Source organism: Durio zibethinus, chromosome 14 (assembly GCF_047325235.1).
Source record: "Durio zibethinus cultivar Kanyao isolate XHJ-2024 chromosome 14, ASM4732523v1, whole genome shotgun sequence".
In the NCBI taxonomy this organism is placed as follows: Eukaryota; Viridiplantae; Streptophyta; class Magnoliopsida; order Malvales; family Malvaceae; genus Durio; species Durio zibethinus.
The window spans coordinates 20713873-20729471 of record NC_143175.1 but is presented as its reverse complement, the minus strand read 5'-3'; the positions used below and the strand labels follow the sequence as shown (position 1 = coordinate 20729471).

The window sequence follows — 15599 nt, the reverse complement described above, 5'->3', positions numbered from 1 at the left end:
TATATGCCATTAAGAGGTCTGATTCTAAACATCTTTTGAGTAGGTTGGATACCACAAAAATTGCTAGGGATCTCTACCATGCTGTAGGCAATAGATACAAAAAATTCAACAAGTTTAAGGTTGGGATCTTATGAGTGAGATTACTAGTATGAAGTATGATAATGCAAGGGTGTTAGAGATTTCATCATGAGAATTTTTTACATTCAAACCTAATTGTCGTTCCTGATAAATTCATTGTTCATTATGCCCTTAATTCCCTACCCATTGAGTTCACTCAGATCAAAATTATCATAATGCTATGAATGAGGTTTGGAATGTTAATGATCTTATGTCAAAATGTCTTTGAGAAAGAAAAACTCAAGAAAGAAAAGAATGAGAGTGCCTATCTTGCTACCTACTCCAAACCTAGTCACTAAAAGAATTATGGGAAACCTGGGAGATTTGCTTCAAATGCTCGTAAGAAAGTTTAGGACGATAAGGGATGTGGTAGTGGTCAGACTAAAGAGGTAAGAGGTCTTAAAGCTGTCATTAAGAAAGTTATCAAGTTTTTCTTTTAATAAGAAGAAAGGTCACATGAAACATGAGTGCCCTAAACATAAAGCTTAGTTAGAGAAAAAGAATAAACAAGAAGGTAACTCATTAACTTTTATTTATTTGGAATCCTATTTTGTTAATGCCTTATGAAATTCATGGTGGCTTGATGTGGCACAACTATTCATGTTGCTATTACCTTATAGGGGTTCAAAAGCAAATGGAAGCAAAGTGAGAAAGAGTCTAAACTTAAAGTTGAAAACAATGTTGAAGTGGAAGTTAGTTATGTATGAACAATAGGTTTAAATTTAGAATATGATTTTGAACTTATTTTGAAAAATATTTTTATGTACCTTCATTTAAGAGGAATTTGATTTCAATTTTTTATTTAGGCAAACGTGGCTACTATTTTGGCATTAGAAATGAAAAAGTTGACTTGTTTTTAAATTCAATGTTGTTGGTGAATTTAAACTAGTTAACAATTTATCTAAACTATGTTTGGTTTACAATAGTGGATATAGTTGCAATAATGTTGAAAAGATAATGTCTAAAAATTTTTTGACTAAAGAAAACTATTTTTTATTGTGGCATAAAAGGTTAAGTCATATTTCTAATGAAAAAGTGCACAGATTGATAAAAGATGGTTCTTTAACTTCCTTTGATTTTGAAAAGTTAGATATTTGTGTTGATTGCATAAGGGATAAATTAATTAAGATTAAAAAAATAGGCAACTTGTAGTTTTGACCTTTTAAAAATTATACGCACTGATATTAGTGAATTTTATACGTCTATTTTGTTTGATAACAAGTATTTTATTACTTTTATTGATGACTATTATCGTTATGAGTATCTTTACCTAATTGATGAAAAATCTAATGCTTTTGAAAAATTCAAAATTTTTAAAACTAAAGTAGAAAAACAATTAGGAAAAGTCATCAAAGTTGTTAGGTTTGACTGAGATAGTGAGTATTATGATAGACATAGTGAAATTGGACAGCACATGGGATTGTGTGCCAAATATTTACAAGAAAATGGGATTGTTGCCCAATATATTATGCCCGGTAGTCCTGAACAAACTAGTGTGGCCAAAAAGTAGAATCGCATCTTTGAGGATATGATGAAGAGCATGATGAGTAAGACCAATCTTCTCGAATCTCTTTAGGGTGAAGCTATTAAAATTGCCTTGTATATATTTAATAGAGTACCTAGTAAATATGTTCCTAAAATACCTTTTGAATTGTGGAATGGTAGGAAACTTAGCTTAAACCATTTTTGAGTTTGGGAATATCTTATAAAAGTTAGATTTTGTAACCCTTCTGAAACAAAGACTGAACCTTAAGAGTATTTGTTGTTTTTTCGTATGGCATCTAGATCATTCCAATGGATATAGGTTTTATTGTCTTATACATGAAACTAAGGTTATAAAGTCACAAGTGGCAAAGTTTATTGAGCTGGATGTTGCTAATAAGGGTTTGACAAAAATTATGGATAACAATGAGCCTATTAGACACATTTTCATTCTTTTACCTGCAACACAGTGCTATATTGTACCAGTGGCCATTGAGAGAGAAGATAAAGGGTAACAGGATACAAACTCTTCTTCTACTTATTTTATTTTTATCGATGTACCTAAAGCTTAAGAAAATGATATTGAAATGCCTTTAAGGAGATCAATCAGACAAAGAAGATTTGCTATCTCTAATGATTATTTAATTTATCTTAGAAGGAATGACTATGACATCAGTCATGATGTTGACCTTGTGAATTTTGATGAAGCTATTAGTAGTCCATAATTTGATGTATGGATTGATGCAATGAAAGATAAGATAAATTTTATGGCTTAAAATAGTGTTTGAGAGCTTGTTGAATAGCTTATAGGGTGTAAACCCATGGGTTGTAAATGGGTATATAAAATCAAGAAAGATTCTAAGAGAAAATTTGAGAGATTTAAAGCTAAACTAGTAGCAAAGAGATTTACTCAAAGGAAAATAGTAGATAATAATGAAACATTTTCATCGGTGTCTTTTAAAGATTCTTTTAGGTCATTATGGCCTTGGTAGCACACTTTGACATGGAGATCCATCAAATGGATGTGAAGATGACATTTCTTAATGGTGAACTTAGAGAAGAGGTTTATATGTTAGAACCTAAAAGATTTCAAGAATATGAAAATAAGCATTTACTCTATTGATTTAAGAAGTCAATCTATGCCCTTAAGCAAGCTTCTAAGTAATAGTATATGAAATTTGATGAAATAGTTACTTCCTTGAGTTTTGAGGAAATAAAGTTGATTAATGCATATACGTTAAAATCAATAGGAGTAAGTATATCTTTCTTGTTTTATATGTGAATAATGTCTTAATGGCTTGTAATGATATTGGTTTGTTGCATGAAACTAAACAATTGTTATTAAAGACTTTTGACATAAAAGATCTTAGGGATGCCTCCTTTATTCTTGGGATTTAAATTCATACCTCAAAATTTGTTAGGACTACCATAAAAGTCTTACACTGATCGTGTGCAAAATTGTAAGTTTAGGGAAGTACTCATCGTGAAAAGTGATAGAATTAATCTTAGTTAATGTCTAAAGAATGATTTGGAGAAAAAATTCATAGAGAACATACCATATTCTAGTGCAGTTCTGAGTCTCATGTATGTTCAGGTTTACACTAGGCCAAATATTTCTTTTGTAGTAAAGTTACTGGGAAATATCTTTCTAGTCATGGTATTGATCATTGGGTTGCTATTAAAAAAGTGATGAGGTACTTGCAAAAGACTATGTTGGTATACAAAAAGGTAGATAATCTTAAGATAGTAGGGTATATAGATCTGACTATGTTGGTTCTCAAGAGGATATGAAGTCATTTCAGAATATATTTTTATGTTGGCTTAAAGAGCTATGTCTTGGAAAAGTGTAAAACAAACACTATTAGCTTCTTCCACTATGTATATTGAGTTTGTTGTATGCTATAAAACTACTACATAGGCAATTAGCTGAAGAATTTTATTTCAAGCCTTCATATTGTTGATTTCAACTTTAGACCATTGAATATTTATTTTGATAATAGATATGTTGTTTTTTAGAAACAACAAGAGTACTAGTGGGTCTAAACACTTGGAGATAAAATATCTTAAAGTCAAGAATTTGTGAAAAATGGTGCATTATTGTCAAACATATTGAGATTGATAACATAGTTGCTGATCCTTTGACTAACGGATTAAAACCTATAGTGTTTGGTAAACATGTTGAGAGTATGGGTATTTTGAGGTCTTTTGATGTAGTTAATTAGTAGGAATATATCATTTGTATTTCATACTCACACATCATGGTTTGGCTTTATATTGGACTTTTTGTTTTATACTTAAAATATTTATGTGATATTTGATTCCACACTAGAATGATAATCATCATTGGTTGATATTTTATATTATTATTTAATTTTATTAGGACATGTACAACTGAAAAATTAAAGTTTATTAGTTGTTTTTTGAAATTTTAAGACTTATTGTCTGTCTTAAGTATGATTATTTTGTCACTTGGGTATGTCTCATATATGATACTATTATCATAACGAATCGGTCCGAAAGCTCGATTGCTAAACATAAAATATTAAAAGTCATGAAAAACACAATGAGTCACCACTAATTTTTTTTATGGTGTAATTAGTCATTCAAAAATTTTATCTTTTTAATAAAACAATAAAATGAGTTAAAAACTTTATTAAAATGACGATTTTTGTCTATAAAGACAATATCAGGTTCGAGAATCAATTACGTATGTGAAATGATTAGCACTCACACAATGCCCATAAATTAGTATCAATTAATTATGTGTTATTTGTAATTCTGAATAAAAATAATTTTTATATGAAATTTGATTATAATTTCCTTCATTTTGTGATAAATTAGTAAAAAAATATTTTATTTAAGAATATTAAGACAATATTTAAATCGAAAAAATATCTACAAAGTCTCCAATGTAAAGGTAGAATTTGAATATAGTCTTTCCATTTAAAATTTATCAACATTTCTTCTAAAAAAAATAAAATAACATTATTTGTAAATGATAATTATTGATGATTCTCCAACATCTAAGCAAAGTATCAATCAATTATATTTCATAGAATGCTATTTTAATTTTATTTATTCAAAACTAAAATTTTAAGAAAACTTTTGGTGCAAAAAACCGTAATATAATTAATATTAAATATTCATAACTAGAGCAAACATATATATGCATTATAAATAAAGGCACTAATCTAAAAGCCAAACATATGCAAAATGATGATCAAATGTGAATTTAAGACTCAGGTTTTCAAATATAAAAAAATCACTTAGACTTTTCAACATTTAGGCAGAGTTTGGATACAAATTTTTATATTTAAAATCTCATCCTATTATTTTTATTATTTTATACTTGTTAATTTAACAAATTTATTTTGAGTTATGAAAAAATATGAAAATTCATAATGAAATAAAATTTTTTAAATACCCCAATATCTAAGTGGCATTCGGGAACAAATTATTTTATAAAAGGTTTTCATGCAAATTTGTATAAATTTAAAAAAAAAAAATGAGTTTGGAGTTTTAGTTAGATTTGGATTCCAATTTTAAGAATTTTACAAACCTCTCTAAAAATATCCAAGCAAACTTTTGGAGCAAGCTTGTTTTCATAATTATTCTAAAAATAATTAAAACTTTATAATCGATTACATTTTTTTACATAAAATTATTATTATTATTATTATTAGTAAAAAAAAAACTTCAAAGTGCAAATAACAATTAAGATACATAAAATATATTCAAGGAACATAAACACATCAATTTGAAGATTAATATATGCACAAAGAGATTAGACATCCAAAACCTAACATCATCTAATAATAAGTATGATTATAATGCTAAAATAATTATGAAAAAAGGATGTTTAAATATTCTTATATCCTAATTAAAATTTATTATTATTCCATTATCCACCTTAACAATATTATTATTATATTATTATATTTTTAAGAACAATATAGTAACCATCCTACCATAGAAAAATTATGCAGTGTATATGACACTTTCTTTACACCAAGAATGATAAGAAAATAATGGTGGAACCATATAGTACATGTGATGTTTTTTCATATCTATGAATGATTCATGCACTGGTTGAATAAACAAAAGCATGCAAGGAAGCCAAGCAAACAACTATAATAATAGAATAATTTATAATATTCGGAAGGCTTGATCTATATATGGCTTATTCTTTGGTTTTCCCATCTTTTATATGATCAATAGCCAAGACAAGCCAAAACAGATTTGATGCAGAAGGAAGAAACCAGAAAATAACAAAAAGCTTGAAGCTTTATGGCTTATACAAAACCCCTTCATCGTGAAACAAAGAACTGAAAGAAAAACTCAAACTATTAAACCTTTCTTTCTCTTCCAACAACTTATCACTCCCTTCTTTAGAAACTATTTTTTGTTAAAATTTTTTTTCACATCAAAATGGATGAGGCTGTGTGGAATGGCATCGAAATTGTGGCTACTCATGACAGTGTGGAAAGGCATCCAAACCGTGACTGCTTATAAAGAGCCAAACAACATAGTTTTGTGGCTTCAAGCTAATCTTCGGGTTTTTATTTATTTCAATTTAGGCTAACTAAAAACTATTCATGAAAGATGAAAAAGTAAAGATGGAAAACTTTGTGGAATGAGCCAAATTGTTGCTGCAACTAGATGAAACAAAAGCTATTCGGTAGCTCCAACAAAAGAAAATAAAGGATTAACCATTTTGTAAAAAAAATAAACATAGAACACATAAAGCCCCCCATCCCAACTTCATCAACATACACATCAAAGTTAAAGCATACAAGGAACAATCATGAACATTTCGCAGAAGATACAATGATAAATGCGAAAATGGTGTAACAAACAATGATGTAAAACGACAACATACATCCTTGTGACCATGGACATAAGTTGTCTTACCTTTTATTTTTCTTTTATTTTTTAATTTTTCTAAAGGTTGGTTTCTCTTCTTTTGTTTTCTATGAAAAGCTCCCACATTTCCAAATCTTCTTTTTAAAAATACTTCGTTTTTTCATTTCTTTTTTACTTAGTTTTCCTTTTTTCTTTCAACCTATCTCCTCTTTTTTTTAGCTTTTTTTTTACGTGTTTGACCATTTTTTTTGCCTAACCTTTCAACCCTCTTAAGCCTTCGCTATAATAGTCAGCAAAGAAAAAAAGATCTTATTCTTACTAAACATGGACCCTTGGATGAGATTGCATCCAAAGGTCAAAGCTTGTCTTTTTATTGATTCCAAGGAACTATCTTTGGCCATTGGATCAAGACCATTAAAAGATCTAATAGTCTATATTATTCACTGCAAAGATGAGATTTTTAGGCCTTCCAAACACATAAAAAGATCATTTTACCCATAGTGCAAAGTTTTCAATATTTAGGCCATTTTCTTAGAAATCAATGTTCTCATGCTCATTTTTGAGATTTTAAAACACCAAAAATCATGAAATATTATAAGATTGAGATCTGAAAGTTCATGAAGATTTGAGCTCGAGAAAGTCAAATTACGAAAACACCATTATAGGGGTATTTTGATAATTTTACACTTCTCGGGATACTGTTATGATCTCAAATGCACCAAAAATAATAAAATATTATGAAATTAAAATCTGAAAAGCTTCATGAAAATTCAAGCTCGAGAAGGTCAAATTACGAAAATACTCTTATAAGGGTATTTTGATAATTTTATATTTTTTGGGGAGCAATAAAAATTTTTTTAGTGTTTTAAAAATCTTCAAATTTAATTTTAAACCACATTTATTCCAATTAGGTTTGAAAATTAACCCAGATTCTATTTATTTTGATCAAATTGTATGTAATTTTGACTTTGTTTGATCGAATTCAACTTGAATTAACTTTGATTTTTTTTTTACGGGTAAATTTGTGGGCTTTTTATAGGCTGTAAATAGTCTAGATATGTGTTCACAAATGAACTCTGAGTCAATCATATTGAAAAATATTCTGAACAAAATTTGATGTCTACAACTATTAAGGAACCTCAAAGATATTAAGGAGATATATAGAAATATCTAGATGCCGTAGAAATTTTACAATAAGTTTAGAAAAATCAACAAGAGGACTAACAATGAAATCACATTGTTATTTTCTCATTTAGGCACATTTAGATACAAGCACATTGAATCATATTTAAGTGTTATTTTTTGCTACATAGCCACATTGAGATTCATTTTCAATAAAGTCACTAGTAATTATAACTATGGATTGGTCTTAAGTAGGAACATAAAGGCTGCCATGATTTGATGTTAGATGGTTTTGTTAAATATGATTATTAAAATATTGTCTCAAAAGGTTAAATTGCTTTTAAAATCAAACAACTCAATTAATATTGTCTAAGTAAGAGAATTTTTGAAATTTTTTATAAGTGGGTTACTATTAATTTATGATTTTAATGATTTAATAAAATCAACTTATGAGTTTAGCCCTAATAAGAGATAAATATGAGAACCCAAAAAATTTAATATGATCACTTAAGTATAGATTTGTATATCTTATTAGATAAATATGATTTGATAATTATGTAGACTTTTAACCCAATAAGTCTTTAATGTGGAGGCTTATAGAGTGGTTTAATTAATTAGGCTAAGATTTTCTGTTTACTTTTATGAGTTATGGTAATTGTTCATTGAGTACCGCCAATAAGGGAATAGTGAAGAGAAAAACTTGGATAAGTGTTCATTGCAAATTCATCATGATCACTTAAGAAAGTATGTCAAATTTATTTATTTATTTTTTGATGTTATAATTTTTACATAAAATCTTGGATTACTGATTACATTATGATGGATACCGATGAACATTTGCTCTTAGTGCATTGGTTTAAGATGGTTGTCAATTTAATTGGTGAATGGTTCAAATTATTTAATCCTAGGAACTGTTACACCAACAAAAGCAATAGAAAAGACTTGGATCGCAAATCTCTTCCATTGCTATTAAATTAAAAAATGGTTTTCAATCCTTTGCGTCTCTCTTTCTCTCCCTGTATAAACCAACTCTCAGTAGAACAGATAATTGTTGTCCCTTTTCCTCAGTTCCTTGGCAAATAAAAAGACACGACACAGTTCATTGCTTTACAGGATATAAAAACAAATACTAGACGTAATGGATTCAACGCGATCAGTAGTTGGTGGTTCAGTGGCAATTATAACACGCAAAGGACTCCAAGAATAATTTCATGAATGTAAAACATTATAAATGTATGATTCTTTGTATCCTTGCCATATTAGCTATGATAATTTAATTTAACAATTTTTTAAAATTATTTTTAAATAAATAAAATTACTCACTTACCAAAAAAAAAAAAAAAAGTATACATTAAACAAGAAATCTGCAGATATATTGAACAATATTTTTCATATAATTTCTTTCATTTTTCTTGAACATGTTTGTACAAGAGAAAATTATAATTCAACTGATTACTCAAATCCACTTATGCCCAGCACAAAAGAATGACCAGCCTCTGTAATAATCTAAAAACTGTGACAATTTGAAAGGGAAAAAAAACCAATCAAAGAAATTGAAGTATCATATATATTTGGAGAAGACAGAAACGGTGATGATTTTTGTTTGATGATTTTGCTAAGAGGTTGGAACAAAGGTTCCAACATAACCAACACTGGCGATGAAGAAGGCAATGGATTGCAGGAAGAGGAATATGAAATAGCGATTCTTTCCAAAAGCGAGATCATAGCAGCCACAGAAGAAGAGGTATGCCCCAACAGCAAGCTCTAGCAAATAGAGTCTGTTTATATGCAACCAGCAAGTAGAAAATATGAACAATATTATTCAGCATTTGGGCAATGGATTAAGTCTGTAAATTGATTCAGAGTAATTACCTTTCTCCAATTCGAATGCGAGGTTTCCTGGGAGCTTTTGGACCTAGTTTTGTCTTGAGAGCATCTCCCAATTTCTCTGTAACAACCCATTCATTCACTCTTCCTGCCTCCAGCAGACCAATAAATGTTGCCTTTGTCCGATGCAGAGACATAACATTCTCAAAAAGAATCCAGAATATCACTAGATGCAGTGACCTTGGAGTCCCAATAGCATTGAGAAGAGTGATGGTGGAAGGAATGTAGACAGCCCCCCACTTGGGAACTTCAACTTCAGGGACAAAAACAGTTGCCGGTAAAACAACACAGTAGAAAACAAATGTGACAAGGTGAGCCACAATTTTTCGGACAAAGAAGAAGCTGTAGATCACATAAAACTTCTTCCAGAGAGAAACTTTCTGTAATAATCAGCAGTCCAATGGGTATTAGGTTACTGTGTAAAAAAAATTAATTGGTTTGATATTCTTCATTCTTAAATTATTTGGGATCATACCCTATTTCTTATGATCTCCATTGCCATTTTTCTGAAGAGGTTTGCAGGGCCACATGACCATCTGTGCTGTTGATATCTGTAGGCTTTGAAGGTACTTGGCAGTTCATTTTTAACCTAAAATAAGCCAACACTTAGATGGTTAAACGGCAAACATTACATCTGAAAAACATTTTGATATCATACAACTATTGGAATCTTGCATTCTTCTGTAGATGATAAGATTGTTTGTACTTGAATTAGATATAACAGTACTAAGACATTTTCAATCAGATATAACAGTTGCCAAGATCTTAACTGCTGACAGTTCAGCCTCATCAATTCAAATTTCGTTAGCAAATAACAATGTTGTAAAAGAAAAAGATGTTTAAATTTCCAAATAAAAGCCCCACTTGTTGATGCATAGCAATCAGTTTTCACAAGATTGAAACAGTTCTTGCTCTCTTTTTCGTAATAAAGGTGGCTGATAGCATAACATTTTATCAGGCACTAGTAATAATCTTTTGACAGTACTATAATCATGTTAAGATCATAATAATACCTTGAGGTCACTGACATAAACGAATTTCCAGCCTTTAAGACTAGCTCGGACAGCCAGATCCATGTCTTCCACTGTTGTTCTGTCTTTCCATCCCCCAGCTTCATTGAGTGCTGAAATTCTCCAGACACCAGCCGTCCCTGCATCGTATAATCTAGTTTCTTATAACCATGTCAGATATACATAGAAAATTTGCTTTATTAGAGGACTTAAAACTGTTGATGCCCTTGTGAAGGTTGTTTACCATTGAAACCAAAGAAAGCATAGGTCGAAGACCCCACTTCTTGCTCCACTATGAAATGGTAATCCAATGACATCTCTTGCATCCTTGTCATTAAGCATTCATCAGAGTTGACTGCAACACAAGCCAAAAGTCATGATGTTATCACATGATAATCAATTTATTGATTTAATATTTAGGTGTTATTAACTTTTAAAAAAGAATCACTTCTCCAAGCTCCCTTTTCGGAAAGCACTTTTCTAGGAATTAATCATTGGCTAAAAATCAAATGACTTTCTCATTTCCACAGCTAATTTCTTCATCTAAAGTTCAGCAAAAAAGACCCTAATAAAGCCAATGAACTAATAAAAAGATAGCTACATATGATTTTATTAAATTATAAATTTAATCCATCACAAATAATTAAGCTTTTACATGATAATTAAATATTGATTCAGAAATATTTAATTGCTAGGTTTGACATTTTTGTTTTTAACTTTGTTCGGTTACATGACAATAAATAGTTCACCCACCAACCTCTCTACAGCAGGAAACATTCTGTTTCTCTCCAATGATATCATTGATCCTTAATTTAAAAGGAAAAAAAAAAAGGGCAATAGACCATGCATCTCGTGGCCCAAAAAAAGTTTCAAGCAATAATCAAAGCAAAAGTAGCTTAATCAAGTATAATAAAGAGGTTAATGAAGGTTACCAAATTTCCAACGTGCTTGAACAAGTGCAATTTCAGGGTTGTTGACAAGAAATGGGATGGTACGCCAGAGGAAGTCTGGCTCAGGCTGGAAATCAGCATCGAAAATGGCCACATAGTCGCATTGTTTGACATAGCTATGTTTCATGCCTTCTTTCAGAGCACCTGCTTTGTATCCATTCCTGTTGTCCCTTGTCTCATACTTTATGTTTATGCCTTTGTTTGCCCATCTTTGGCATTCTAGTTCCACCAGGGTCTGTAGCATTTCATAATCCACATAAAAAATCGTTAAAATTTTGTCATTAATGAAACATTAATATTTTCCAAATCTGTAAATTGAGGTATAGTCACTTAAAATTTCCAAGACATGGGTTACTGACAGAACCTTAATGGCAGGATCTGTCGAATCATCGAGCACTTGAATTATGATCCGATCAGCTGGCCATGAAAGTCCACATGCAGCTCCAATTGACAGCTGATAAACCTATATCCCATAAAACAGGAAACATAAGCAAATTTCATATACATATATATATATATATATACACATTTATTTATTTCCAAATTAAGCAAAGTACTCACCTCTTTTTCATTGTACATTGGGATTTGTACTAAAACCATAGGGTAAGCAGAATTACCAAGCTCAACATCATCCTTCATTGACTCCCATTTGTACCTCTTCTCAGGTTTTCTCCCTAACAACTTGACAAAGACTATAACAATTACCATATACACCTTTTCAACAAAAAGCATTATTGACATTGCCAGACACAAAACCACCATAACTTTCAGAACAGGCACGATCAATGGCGCCTTTGTTTGCTGCCAAATCAACCCAATTTGGCCTGTAATATCATCCTGACTGACCTGAAATGTGCCTGGAATTATGGTCCTGGACGTCGTCATCTGGTCCATTAGGATACTTTCTTTAGTTCTGTGGAATGGACAGATTGGAGCCTGCCTGAGAAAGTACTAAATGTGCTTTGGTTATAAAGGAGCAGCTTGACCTTGCGAAAAGAACACGAATCTTTTACTTGGTTTCAAGAGCCGTGATTATTGCTTGTGAGTTACGACTAGGCAATGTAGTAGAGACAGCAAGCTGAACTTTTGTCAGTAAGTAGATCAAAAGCACTCTATTGCAGCAACAGACCCACTTTCAGAACGATCACAAAATGAAGGTGAACCCAGTTTCAAATCTTGCTATACAAACCAAGAAAAAGTTAAAAGAGGCAGAAAAACAAAAACTACAAAACAAGCATGAAATGCTTATTGAAACAGGGTCAGAGACAAAACCAAACTCGGCTTTGGGGGCTCTTTACTCCCAATTCTCTCCTCTTTGCCATGCTAGAAGAACATTGCCTGTGTATATATATAACAAAATTTACAAAGAATAATTGGTCAAAAGGAAAGAGACTGCGTATCTTAAACCAGCAATGGAAGTCGAATTCCTGCAGCTTTCGATTTACAAGTCCCACTTTTTTTTTTTTTTAATTCAGTGTCCCAGCTACAAATTTTAGTTCAATTTTTAAATCTGTTACCAACCCAAACGAGTTTAGACATCACTTTCAATCTCCTTGGTGTGAATGTGAGGAAAGAAAAAGCTAGGAAAATTGATACAAATCTAATAAATAATAAGTCTTTTAGTTGCAATAAAAAAAAATCAGATTTCTTTTGTTTTTGGTTACATTAAATAAAGCTTGCATGCAGTATAACCAAAAAAAAAAAAAAAGAAATGAAAATAGCATTTAGTGTGAATCACATTCTTTTTATGAATTAAAAAGGATCAGTTGCATATGTTTGAAGTTTTTTTGTTGTTTTATTGAGCGGTAAGTTTGAATATGAACAAAAGGTGGTAATTAGATATACGAAGAGAAGATTTAAAGGAAGAAATGATAGCCTGGCCTGGTTCAATTTATGGGTGCCCAGTAATTTTCTGGATCAATCGAGTAGGTTGGCTGCTTTCTGGTAGCATTATGTTGAAAACTAATACATATTTTTTAATTTGGTCATGATTCATACATGCTCAATTACTCATCAATAAAATCAGCATTGACATTAACCCAGTAAACATTGAAATTAAATTGAAAGAGATATTATACCATCAATAGTTTAAAGCCTTATAATCCATTCTTTGTACTAATTCTCAGTCAAATTCTTTCAAGAATATGGGGAAAAAAGATTTGCCTTTGAGATTTCAACTAGTTTTCGAGCTCTACCATTGAGCCTGAAATTTTTAGTCGAAAATTTACATACAAGCTGACAATGGCGGAGATGCAATCCAATTGAAACTTAAATACATTATGTTTTATCTTTAATTTCGAACTTAAAAACGAAAATAAAGCATTAAGGGGCAATGGTTATGTTTTTCAGAAAGATTGCTTCTATGGCCACTACATGGCAGAACTACATTGGCATCACACGTGGGGAAAGGATGTGCTCATGAAGTCATGATGACCAATAATAACTTGGCCAAAGAAGAGAAGTACCGACCATTGAGATCACTCTCTTTGGTGAATGTGATTGGAAGCAACTTCTTATGCTTTTTGTTCGGTAGTTTAGAATATAACGTATCTCATATTTGATAAAAAATTTTAATTATTGATAAATAATATTATTTTATGTTAATTTTATTTATATTTTAAATAATTATGTTTGAATAAAAATAATTAACATATGATAAATGATTATAATTATTTGAATATAAATATATTATTATTTATAAATGTTATGATTATATAAAAAATCATAATCATTTGAATAGAAATTTATATATGTTTATTCATTATAAATAAATCTTTTGATAAAATCATTTTTATTACTTTTGATTAAAAATTTTAATGTTTTATTATATCCTAGAAGTTTAATTACTTTTAACAATATGTTTTTCACCCCTCAAAGTCAAAATTTTTTTTTATTATTTCTATTTTTTATTTATTTTTTCTAACAATTTAAAGGCAATTATGAATTTTATATTTTACATGAGAAAGATACAAGGAAAAGAAACTGGTAAAGTCGACAAAATCGACTTTTGAAACATGAAAAACTTCAATTATCCAAATAGTTTCTTAGTAAAATAAATACTAAATACAAGATAAGTTTTTGGTTATTATCTTTCTAGTTTTTATATTCTACTAAAAGAATTGATAATTAATAATTCATAAAAAATCTTGAGTCTCATTGAATTTTTTTTTTTTACTATTTTTTGACTCTTTGGATTCTGAATTAAATTATCTGATTTATAGTTATAATCTTATGGTATGTTATATGTGGATTTATTTTATCATGGCATTCAATGGTTATGAGTATAAAATGGACTTGTTAGCTTTAATTATGAATCTTTTATAGCCTTGTTATATTTTGGTAAGACCATAGTTATCGAATCAAAATGATAAAATTCTCAAGAATTATTTTAAGGTATAAAAGAAATTGTGAATTTATAGATCTTTAAAAAAAAAAAACAAGTATATACTTTTTTATCATAAAATCATATTTATGGTTCATATTCCATGATTGCATTTTAGTGACAAGAGAATAATGCATGATTCATATTATTTGATTTATATAATATTATTTTGACAAAAAATAAACAAATTATCTAAGATAACTTCAATTTAATAAGAGAAATTATATAATTCTTTGTAACAAGTTAACATGCTTTCTATTTGTTGGGTGTAAAAATTTTATGTATTTTATAATTTGGACACAAAATTTATAGTATTTTATGGTTATACATGAAATTTTAACTATTTTTAATTACGTGAACCATGGTGGATATAGCTTTAGTATTCATGATCAAATAATTTTTAAGTATCTAAAAGTTGGAATGAAAGTCTCACAAAGAGACTATGCAAAGCATGAGTTTACTAGTTTTTAGGGTGTTATACTTGATATCATATTTATTGATGCACACTCTCATATAGAGTTAAAATAAAAGTTTTAAAACTTTTATAAAAAGAAAATATTAAGATACAAAATATTTACTAGCTATCTTTTCACTAAGGATGGATTTGGAGACTTGTTACTTAAACAAAAATAACCACCAAATAGTAAAAAGATAAATGAAATGGCAACTTGATTAAACATATATGATTTCTTAATAATTGAATGAGACATTTTTTAATAAAATGCATATTTGCATATGGTGGAGGTGATAGGAATAAAAAAAATAAAAGTTACCACCATAGTATTG

At 29.6% G+C, this 15599-nt stretch overlaps 1 protein-coding gene across 1 annotated transcript; it reads right to left on the bottom strand.

Annotated features, from left to right (window-relative positions):
* Positions 1-8938: 8938 nt before the first annotated feature.
* On the bottom strand, positions 8939-12471 carry LOC111293919 (glucomannan 4-beta-mannosyltransferase 9-like). Its single transcript, XM_022886974.2, has 8 exons — positions 11993-12471; positions 11796-11894; positions 11414-11666; positions 10726-10836; positions 10485-10621; positions 9947-10060; positions 9457-9851; positions 8939-9362 (listed from the first exon to the last, which is right to left on the bottom strand). The coding sequence occupies exons 1-8, from the start codon at positions 12323-12325 to the stop codon at positions 9200-9202; spliced, it is 1605 nt and encodes a 534-aa protein (XP_022742709.1). The 5' UTR covers positions 12326-12471; the 3' UTR covers positions 8939-9199.
* Positions 12472-15599: the final 3128 nt, after the last annotated feature.

Excerpts from the sequence above, each read along its gene's own strand:
- LOC111293919 (XM_022886974.2), bottom strand. The coding sequence starts at position 12,325 with ATGGACCAGATGACGACGTCCAGGACCATAATTCCAGGCACATTTCAG. Across the intron at positions 11,667-11,795 it reads CGACAGATCCTGCCATTAAG|ACCCTGGTGGAACTAGAATG; the intron begins GTTCTGTCAGTA and ends GAAATGCTACAG. Across the intron at positions 9,363-9,456 it reads CGCATTCGAATTGGAGAAAG|ACTCTATTTGCTAGAGCTTG; the intron begins GTAATTACTCTG and ends GCATATAAACAG.